Source organism: Salarias fasciatus, chromosome 20 (genome assembly GCF_902148845.1).
Source record: "Salarias fasciatus chromosome 20, fSalaFa1.1, whole genome shotgun sequence".
NCBI lineage: Eukaryota > Metazoa > Chordata > Actinopteri > Blenniiformes > Blenniidae > Salarias > Salarias fasciatus.
Window position 1 is genome coordinate 31020963 of NC_043764.1, and position 11210 is coordinate 31032172.

Consider the following 11210-nt stretch of genomic DNA (forward strand, 5'->3'; position numbering starts at 1 on the left):
GATCACATCTTAAAACCATAACAGAGTGAAAACACTTTTGCTTTTTACATATTTCAAATGAAATGAATGAAGCGTGAGAGCTTCAGAGTCTCTGTTCTGCTCAGGTTGGCTCCTTGGATTGTGAATCGTGTCCAGATGTCATTAAGTTGGACTGAGTTTGGCTCGCAGAGTTCTGTGACGAGACAGATCTCAGCCGAGGGTTCAAACCGAGGACCTGCAGGAGCTGGAACAAAGACACTGAGAGACTCACCAGGAACTCCCCATCCACCCAAACGTTGGGTGGATGGGATGGATGCAAATAACATATTGGTACAGTGTGTGCGACCAGTTCTTTTGGTCTTAAACAAGAAACAAACACAACTGCAGTGCCAATACAACATTTGTGATGAAGTTAGAGACAGGAACTGGAGGAAAACATCCTCCAACCCTCTGTGAGCAGGAGCTTCACTGCCTCTCAGAACAGTGGAGAACCACAGTGATTGTCTGTGGGTCGTCCAGCCGGAGCCGGAACCCAAAAACATCCCAAGTCGAAGGTTTTACACTCAGCTCTGTTTCTCTTTCCAGGAACTGCGAGAAGGAAAGGACGTCAGTTTGTATGAGAGGATTTCCCACAAACTTTGACAAAAAAGATATAATAAAATAAAGTTAGAAGAGTAGTGATAAGCCAGGCCATGGGCAGCTTGGAGCATGCAAGGCATGCTGGGAAACAGTGGCCAATGTCAACATTAATAGAAATTTTAATGACATTATAAGTTTGCAACAGGAAGAAATTCATAAGCTTCAAGTTTTTCCCCAAAATTTTGATGACCTCTGCCAAATAAAAGATTCTAATTGGAGAATATTTCAGAATAAATTTGGATTCAGATTGTCACTATTTAGAGGACAAATTCCTCACGTTACCAGAAATCAGAGCTGAACTAGAAGAGATGGGGCGTTTTGATATCGTTTCATCCAAAGAGTGATCTGGTTTTGTCGTTACTGTACGTCAGACCGCGGCTTCATGTGTGGGTGAAAAATAAAGCAGTGTAACTTTAATTTGAAGGAACAGAAAACAGAAAACACTCAGGAAATGCTCCACACACACCACGAGGGTCTCAGGCGCTTCACTGATGACAGATGACACAGAACCACGATAAGAAAGAAGAACGTCGTCAACATTCTAGAAAGGTTCTTAGTGCGGTTAGTTTTCAGATGTCTGTAGAAAACACACACACACACACACACACACACACATACACACACACAGTCGAGGCAGAGCAGCATGTCACAAGTCATTGTGTGCTATAAAAAGTTGTGTGTGCGTGAAGGCATCCTGGGGCTTGGTGTCTGCGACCCGGCTTGTCTCGGACGTCATAACCTGGCGTGCACGTTGACGATGACGCCGTCCTCCGGCAGGTCTTTGACGGGCAGGTCGCTCATGGGGCCCGCGCCGTGGTCCGTGCTCTCGCAGCTGCTCTGCGGAGACTCCGGGGGAGGCTGGTACAGGATGCTGGCCACCAGGAAAAACATGATCCCCAAAACCTGGCAGGGAGCGGAGGAGGGAGCCGGTCAGACCCAGAGAAACTCAACTAAACGTCTCTGTCTTCAGCTGCTGAAAGAATCTCCACGTGCGCGGCTTCGTCTTTATGCTGACGATACCGTCACTTCTATCACTGTTGCGTTGAAGGCCTGAAAAGCTCAACGATGCTGGGGTCTTTTAGTGTTGCTGCTTTGTAGCAATCGTCTGTTATTTACTGATGGAAATTCACCCTGCCAGCTGAGGATGGTTTTTAATCAAAGTTTTACATCAAGAGAGGAAAAAAGGGCAAATGATAGCAGGTAATTAACTCTGCCCTGATTTTGAAGTTGAAGTCCTCATCAGCCTCAGGTAGTCTCCCGGTGGAGCGGTGCTGAGCCAGGCCCTCACCTTGTAGAGGATTCCAGCCACCAGGGTGTACTGGCTCATGGCCCGGTTGTGGTACAGGTAGCAGGAGCCCTGCTCGCCGCACTGGTCCTGCCACAGCAGGCAGGAGATGTCGATCACCGAGCCGAACGCGATGGGCCCGGGGATGCCGCCTGCGAAGGACAGACAGGGCTTCAGCAGAGCTCCGGGGAAACGCGGTTCGAGACCCGCTTCGGGACGGCGGCGCATTACCGAGCGTGCGCACCACGATCCACTGGATGCCCAGCCCAAAGGACCGCTGGCTGTCAGGAACACACCTGAGGAGGAGCGCGTCCGTCAGACAGGTGAGCGGAGACACGGCGGCCGGAGAGCTGGGGGGAACGCCTGGCCTACCTGAGGGTGGCGGTGAGCGCCGGGATGCTGCAGAGGAAGGTGAAGAGGATGACGATGAAGAGCAGGCTGAGGAAGGCCGGCATGTGGTGGCAGGAGCTGCCACACTTCCCCGCCAGCGCCGAGCCCTGCTCTCCCCACGACACGTTCCCCTGGACGCAGGAGCAGCCAGAGTACACCTGGACGGACACACACACACACACACACACGCACACGCAGCTTAGTGCTACTCTCAAATGGCGTACATAAGATTTAGGAATAAAAAAGAAAAACAAACAAAAAACTCCCTTAAAATACTGATTTAACAAAAATTCCTGGTGTAAGGTCATAACATGATTTCTATATTCAGTAGGTTATTCAGTTTAATTTTCCTAAAAACCCTGAGTTTCCTCCACCAGGATGGTTTGACCTCTGACCTCAGCGACACTGCTGACGCCTCAGAGAAAAAGTCAAAGTCTCACTAAACAGCAAAGTGACAGTTTGAGATGTCCAATGTTTGATCCCTAAAGACGATATTTTCAGATAATCCATTTATTAAGCTGTTTTTGGTGAATATTTGCCATGCACGAAGAACTGTTTATCATTAAATTCACAAATCTAGTCTGACAACAGTTTGATCAACAGTTTCAAAATTGGCCAGTAAATATCAAGTTCCTCAATATTTTTATAAACACAAACCTGTGATATTTCAATTACAGTTCTGTGTTTTACCTCTTTTTATTCAGTTGAAAAGGCTTTTCTCTGATTCTGGAGTGTTTGACTGATAAAAGGTTTATCAGGAAATAAGTCACAGATGAAACGTTGAGAACCAGTGGTGGAGTTATTTCGTTTTTTGTTTTTTTTTAAACTATGTCTTAAAGACTATGAGCCTAAAACAGCCCCGTTCTTTCAACCTAACAGTGACATTATATGGGAACACATTACGCTGTGACAAACAGCAGGCAGAGAAATTAAATAAATGTCACAATTTTTTCACATATAAATATAGCAGAGGAGGATTACTGGAGATGGAAGTCAAACACAACAAGCAACAAATAACTGAACTGAAAAAACAACCAGAAAGATTTAAATTCAGCTAAAAATGTAAAATCCATAACGCGTTTATATGTCTCAACCCGCTAACTGATTCATTTTCCACGCAGGCAGCTGGTTGATCCAGTTTTATTAAATGAAACCCTCAGATTCGTCCAGCGCGTTGACCCTCTGCTGGGGGTCAGAGGTCAGGGCCTGGCGTCTCACCTGCCTGCCGGAGGAGCGCTCGGTGTGGTTGATGGCGGTGCAGCCGGCGTGACACGGGGAGTAATACATGACGCCGTCGGCGCCGCACACCGGATTGTACAGCTCGGTGACGCAGCCGCAGCCGGAGTTACAGCCCACGGTCAGGCTCTGGTCCAGAGACGAGCTGCGGACACGAGGCGAGGGGGGGGCGGCGTGAGACCGACGCCGTCCTGAGCCGGTCCTGAGCCGGTCCTGAGCCGGTCCTGAGCCGGTCCTGCCTGTCTCGGTTCTTACCTGTTTCTGGGCCGCAGCTTGCCCGGTTTGTCGTACAGGTTCTGGTAGCGGTCCGGCTGGCGAGGCGCCGCCGGGCCGGACCGGTAGGGCGCGGTGACTCCGGCCATGGGCACGTTGGGACAGTGGATGAGGAAGATGAAGATGGCGAGCAGGCTGACCATCGCGCACATCATGCAGAAGCGGATGATGCCTCGACAGCGCAGGTTCAGCCTCTTGACGATGTAGCCGCCCAGGAAGGTGCCGCCGCCGCCCGCCGGCACCACCATGTAACCTAGGGGGGTGGGGCGAGGGCGGGGCATGAGCACAGCAGCCACAGGCAGGACAGTTTGACACATCTTGAGAATCTTCTGGTCCTTTATGTCTTCATTGAACTGAACTTAAGTGTAACAAAACCGAGTTAAACCCTGTTTGATTGACTGTCTGTGTTCCAGGTTGTTTCAGTAGCAGAAGATCAGAACTGCGCTTGAATATTAGAAGAAATACAGTATTAATAATTAAATTGTAAATCTAAAGAGTAAAAAATATCTACTTCTCCTCTATTTTAAGCCAAACAAGTAAACGAATGTATTTATTTATCAGTTTTTTACATTAAATATTTTATGCTTTTTCATTTATTTTTTCATATCTTAGCTGATACATCATCAAATATAGTTTGTCACAGTAGTACAGTTGATATATATATATATATATATATATATATATATATATATATATATATATATATATATATATATATATATATATATACATAAATTAATTTTAATTTTTTTTTAATAAATACCAAATTACTTCTCAAATAAAAAATAATGTTACTATCACTACTATTAAAATAAAAAAATAAATACATTAATAATAAATAAACTACATAAATAGTATCAACAGCTGGATAAAATATTGTGTTAATGTCAGAAGATTTCAAGGCTGGAAAAAAAAGAAAAAAGAAATCCTAAAGGGAATTTTATGTGATAAATTGTGTGATAAAATCCTGAATTAAATTTAAAAAAAGGTAAAAGCTATTTTAAAATCCCAGCACTACTTGGCGGCTCTGTGACCTTCGATTTGTTTCGTCTGGTGATCAGGAGCCTACCGAACCAGGTGGCGGCCTCGGAGGCACTCAGGCTGAACTGCGACTCCAGGAACTTGGGGCCGAAGGTGGACATGCCGGCGATGAGGGTGGCCTCGGTGGCCCCGGCCAGGCACAGGAAGAGGAAGGTGGGGTTCTTCAGCAACAGCAGCACAGATCTGCAAAACAACAGGCAGCCGTGTGTTCTCCGTTCCTGCGGCGCTGCTGTTCTAACGTTCCTGATGATCCAGAGATGAATCTCTGTTACGTAACCTAATCCAGCCTGATCCCCACATCGCCAGCAGAACAGATCAGCTCGCTCTGGCTGCTAAGCTTCGTAGTAAATACTGTAGTAAACCAGGAGGAAGCAGGTCTGCGCCTCACAACAGGCCAGTCTGAGGAGGGTTAGGGTAATCTGATTACTGCTCAGGCCTTCTGAACACTCATTACATCTGAACTGATGTGATGCAGGCAGACTGAAACATTTTCACTTTGCTCCTCAGATTTAATGATAAGAGGAACACATGAGAGCCGCGCCGGAGGAATCAGCAGGTTTGATATGAGTGACCGAGCACCGACAACATGAGAGAGAGAGAGAGAGAGAGAGAGAGAGAGAGGTGCCAAACACAGGCTAAGACAACCAATACAACTAATATAACAACCTAAAATCAAGAAACAAGTCTCTCTGTCTTAAATGTATCTAAAATCAAGTAGGACGAGACTTTGTGACTCAAAACAAGATCAGTGAAGTAGATAAGATTTTGAATTTTTGCTGTTTTTGCAGCAAAGAAGTTCAATCTAGATGCTACTGCTCATTTTGCATGATTACAAATCAAGTTTAATCTGAATCATTATACAAAAACCCAATAGAGAAGTAAATAAAGCAGGAAATAAATGGATTGAACCTGGTGAACGCCGCTGCTTGATGGGCTTCATGGCTGGACTCACCGCTCCCTGCCTCTGCTCCAGATTCACTTCGCAAATTAATTGTTTTTTAAAGTTGTGCATCTAAAATTTAGATTAAGAAGTTGGAGTAAGTTATGTGACATTTTGTACATGAATTGTCTCTGAGAAAATTAACCAGTTCCGTGAATTTTATTGTTCTTGACTTTAAGAAAAGTGAATTTGTGTGTTTTTAAGCCAGCGCTGTGAATTAACAGGTCTCTTGGTTTTCTGTTCTGATTGTGAAAATGACTGTGAAGATAAAGTACTTGGTACCCAGTACTGAACCCTGGGGAACGCCGTAAGCAATGTCCAAGCATAAAGAAGTAATTTTACAAAATGTTTGTGGTCTTTTAAAGAACTTTTCACCCAGAGTGAAAGTGTCCTGCTGATCTAATGTCTATATGAACTTTACAGCCTCGAGTTGATATGGCTAACAGTATGTTAGCATTCCTGATAGCAGCAGAAAGCACATGGCTTGATATGTGATTTGTTGTCGTGTTGAGAGTGTCGAGACTCCAGAAAGCTCTCTACCTTGGCATGTCTTTGACCGATTTGCCGAACTGAGGATCCGAGGCGGTGGTGTGGCTTCCGTCCTTCAGCTGGTGGGCTTCAGAAACCCTCATGGCCACAAATTCCTGAGAACCTGCACCGCGACACATCGGCGAGGTTAAAACCAAGGCCGAACGATGAGACGCTCTTCACAGCCTTCCTGCTCCATACCTGGAAGCTGCCGTGGGTAGCCCAGGATGGGGATCGCTATCAGCAGGGCGGCTGCCCCTCCCCCGAGGAAGCCCACCCACCAAGCTCCAACCCAGTGAGGGTTCTCTGGGGTCATCTCAGTCCTGGGACACACACACACACACACACACACACACACACACACACACACACACACACACACACAGACACACACAAACTGCATTTAAACCAAATACATTTTAACAATGATGCTCATTTATATTCTAAATAGTTTAATCATTTTCCCTTTTAAAGGATTCCGCATTGAAATAATCTTTTCCACATCCTTCAAATCTATAAATCTAGTCTAGGATCATATTACATCATTATCAAAACCTTCTATTCCACTGCATTATATTCTAATCTAGGCTTCTTTATAATCTGTTTGTGGTTTATTCTGCTGATTTAAACTGAGATTTCTATTTCCATATTGATCTGAAACTGCTCTAATATCATTCAGTTCTATATCTTCTATTGTTTTCTACCAAGATCTATTACAGTATAATCCCTTCTCTGAATTCTGTCAGTTCTACATTTTGACTCCACTGAACTCTGTTCTGGTCAGATTCTTTCTGCTCTACTTTAATTCTATTCATCTCTTTTCTACTGGAGTCTGTTCCGTCCAGGACATTTTTTAAAGCTCTGTTTTTCTTGCACAAGGCTCTGCACTCTATTCAGTTTAATTCAATCACATTTTCTAAAGATTTATTATTTCAGATCAATTGTTATTCATCTTTACTGAGGTCCGTCACCTCATATTCCTGAAAATTCTAAATGAAGCAGTTCCATCCCAGTGCTACTTCTGTCTTAAGTTCTGCTCAGCCTGACCGTCTCTCTCTCTCTCTCTCTCTCTCTCTCTCTCTCTCTCTCTCTCTCTCTCAGTCAGAGACTCACGCCAGGTGGATCTCCGTGTAGATGTTGAGGAAGTATCCGCCCAGCAGGTAGCCGGCCGCCGGACCCACGATGGCGGCAGTGTAGAAGATCCCTGCGGGGAGAAGCAAACCACCAGGGTGTGTCAGCTCCCACTTCCTGTTTCCGACTCGCCTCTTCCTGGCCGGCAGGTTAAAAGGACTCGATTGTTCTGTCTAAGAGCTTTTTATCTAGAAAGCACACGAGGAAAACTGAGTTCCTGTCAGCTGTTGTTAGGCTACTTTGAAATACGCTGCTGGACGAGAGCAGCAGAGGTAAATGGTGTTAAACAGGTTCAACATTTTGATCTGCACTCAGTTTTCTTCTGAGGAATGCGGCAGACGCTCAGTCATAACCCTCTGGATTATTCATGTCACTAACAGGAATCATCAGGTCACAATGAACAAAACCCCATAAAATCAGAATAACTAAAGGGTGTATTTATTCATCTTAGCCATGAACCCCGTCAGGACCATCCTCCACCAGTAAAACATCAGCAGTGGGTTTAGTTCTTCAGGTCAAAGTCCCAGTAATCCATGGTAGTGTGAAAACAGGCCGTCCTTAAGACAGGGGTCGGCAACCTGATTTGGCCTCGGGCCCATTTTTGTTTGAGCACTTGGATCACGATAATCGAAAATAATGTTTTTATTCGAATCTAAACAACTATCCAATCTTGAACGTTAAAACAAAGATGTCAGAAATTCCGTGGTTCAAAAAAGTAGCTTGTATTTGTTACAGGCTGCTGCTAAAAACTTGATTGTCTACTGCTTCACTCTGTAGAGTAAATAAAACCATTAATTAGCTGAATTATGAAATATGTGACAACAGCAGCCTGGAGTTCCTGTGCTGCTGTCTCCAGTCACCAACTTGTTCAATAAACTGTCTTTCAAGACAAGAATGTGTGTGAAATGTGGAAAACACATCATGATATATAATTCTAATTCTGTATTGTCAACAGTTTAGGACCATTCCAATGAATAATCGCTTTTCCTTAGAAACGAACATATAGAAGCGCCGACTGTGAGTCTTTACAAATGTTTAACCAGACCTCTGATCTGAAAATAACCAGATTGTGACTTTGGAACGTGAACGCCTCACAGCTGAGCGACCGTCAGCTGCAGCTCCTTCACTCCTGAGAGCAACAGGATGATCCCTGAACAACAAGATGAAGATAAACAGGAAACAGCCACGCTAAACCCAGAAATGAAACCTAGCGGAACAATGTTTCCCTCGTTCTCTCCAAGCCGCCGCCACGCCGCTCAGACACTGAACCGTCTGTCAATAACAGCCTTTCCCGTTCTGTCCCAGATGTTCAGAATTAAAATCACTTTTCCACTGTTTAAGAATTTGAGATCGCGTCCCGCTGAATGATGTTGGAAGACGAAAGAATGGTTCAGTGCTAGCTGCTTCGTCGGTGGCTAACAGCTAAGCTAACAGCTGACTGAGACACCGGTGGCGTCTATCAGCAGGCTGCTTCAACGAAGCGCCCCTGAAGGCAGCAGGAGCTGCACGGTGCAGGTTGTTCTCTGAATCGGAGGGTTTCAGGTGTTCCACAGGCAATGAAGGCGGTTTAGGAGGAGCTGGATGCTGGCAGGGTAATGGACGGTGTTGCTGCCTCTGTGAAGCAGATTTTCAAAATCATCGGGCGGGCCAGATTGTGGCGCCAGTTGCCGACCGCTGCCTTAAGAGGTTAAACCTTCAGTTTAATCAGGCAGTAGAGGAAACCTTGAAGTGATGTTTGAAAAGTGAGTTCTTTAAGGTCGGAAATGAGCAAACTGGAGTGAAATCAGAAAGCTACGCTGCTTTGACTGAAAACGACCCAAACTTTCCAGTTTAAAGCTTTACAGTTAGACAAAGTGTTCACACAGAGGCGTCGCCTGGCGCTGTTTACTTTTCACACACTGATCTGCCCAGGCTGACTTTAAAAGTAGAACAAATACTCCTCAGTGAAACAAGCAGCAAAAGACTTGGAGGAGTGACTGGATGAGGTCAGTACCTCCGTGCACGAGAACGCCATGTGGTCACCATCACACAGAAGAGGCACGACATCAAGAGGAAGATGTGTTTTAAAAATATCTCTTAATGTCTGAGGTAGCAAACACCGCGTCACGAGGAGAAACTAGCATGAAGAAGTGAACTTTAACAATTATTCAGTGTTCAGTCCAGCTCTGTGGCTTTGGACAGCATTCGCTCTCAGATCGTGGTTCTCAGACTAAAGTGTGTAAAACATCTGGAGTTCCACCCGCTTTAAACACACAGTTTTGGTCCCACAGTCTGCAGAAATGAAAAATATGGCTCATTTCATATTTTCCTGGGAAACCAGGATAATCTCTGATAACAGGAGAAATATCTACAAAACCGAGTCACCCCTTTAAGAAACTTCTGACTTTTGACTTTTCCATCTGCCTACAGAAACACATGGGCCTGCTCTCTCCGGCTGAACATTAGGAACATTCCAGCTTCCTGTGCCTCAGACGTCTGTCACCTACATGAAGTAAAATTCATTCTCAGCAGTTCAGAAAATGTTCAGAACAAGCTTTGTTATTAAAAGTACAGTCATTTCATTCTGTGGCATGAATAACTTTTACCACTCAACAAAATCTGCTTTAGCAGAGAGAAACACATTCCAACAAACCCGCGCGGCTTCAGGGCTTAACCCCGTCGCTCACCGATATAGACAGGCGCGTAGTTGGAGTTGACGTTCTCGTCCAGGTACGTGACTCCCAGAGTGTAGAGCGGCGTGGCCCCGACGCCGTGGAGGAACTGGCCCAGCATGAACACGAAGCGGTAGCTGGACTGCCCGCCGCCCTCCTTGTCCTGGCAGCGGCTGGTGCGGTTGGCCAGGCACATCCCCGTCTGCTCGGGCAGGCTGACCTGGTAGGGGGGCGTGGTGAAGTGGGGCAAGGCGAACACCAGCGAGCCCAGCGCCATGACCAGCACCCCCCAGCCCAGCCAGCGCGGCTTGTGGCCCGTCCCGCCGAAGTAGCTGACGAAGGCCAGGCACACGCACGCCGCGATGTCGTAGGAGCTGGCGATGAGGCCGGCCTGGTAGCTGCGCAGGTCGAAGCGCCTCTCGATGGAGGTGACCACCGTGTTGATGAAGCCGTTGATGATCATCCCCTGGAGGAAGGAGGCCACGCACAGGAAGAACAGCACCCAGCGGGGGGTGTTGAACACCTGGATGGCTTTGGGTGCGAGAGCCCCCCAGCCGCACAGCTGACCCGTGTCGGCCGAGATCAGCTTCAGGCCCGCCGGACTCTCTGGCGCCGACCTGGTTTCCCCCCCGTAGAGCTGCCCGGGGAGCGAGGAGGCCCCGGTGAAGATGTGAGGCCTGGAGCCGCTGGCTCCGGCGCTTCCGGGGCTCCTGGAGCCAGATCCTACGGGGCTGCCTGTCTGGGAATCCTCTGGACTGGGGGTGCCCAGGGAGGGCCCCCCGCTGAGAGGGCAGTCCTGCAGGTCCAGGAGCTCCTGCTTGGAGCTGAAGGAGGCGTCTGCATTGAGCAAGACTGGCATCGCCCCTCTGAGGGGCGCCGCTGGGGGGGGGTGGAGATTTACACCAAGTGTGATATCTGCAGTATTCAGTGTGTTCCACCACCGAAGAAGCAACTGAATCAGCAGAGGCTCAACATGAATCGTTCACCGTCGGACCTCCGTACAGCTTTTCTCTGAAACTATCGTCGGCTTCTGTTCCAGACTTCTTGCGTCCGCAGTCTGTTTGGGTTCCTCAGGCGTTCCGGTCTGTCGGCACAGGGCTGCACAGGGTGCCTCATA

General features: G+C 47.0%; 1 protein-coding gene across 1 annotated transcript; it reads right to left on the minus strand.

Annotated features, from left to right (window-relative positions):
• Positions 1-576: 576 nt before the first annotated feature.
• On the minus strand, positions 577-10972 carry slco4a1 (solute carrier organic anion transporter family, member 4A1). The gene is made up of 11 exons (XM_030118109.1): positions 10109-10972; positions 7425-7515; positions 6513-6634; positions 6324-6435; positions 4872-5026; positions 3785-4055; positions 3512-3674; positions 2276-2451; positions 2135-2199; positions 1907-2055; positions 577-1521 (listed from the first exon to the last, which is right to left on the minus strand). Exons 1-11 carry the CDS (start codon positions 10950-10952, stop codon positions 1351-1353), a joined length of 2319 nt encoding a protein of 772 aa, XP_029973969.1. The 5' UTR covers positions 10953-10972; the 3' UTR covers positions 577-1350.
• Between the last annotated feature and the right edge of the window lie 238 nt (positions 10973-11210).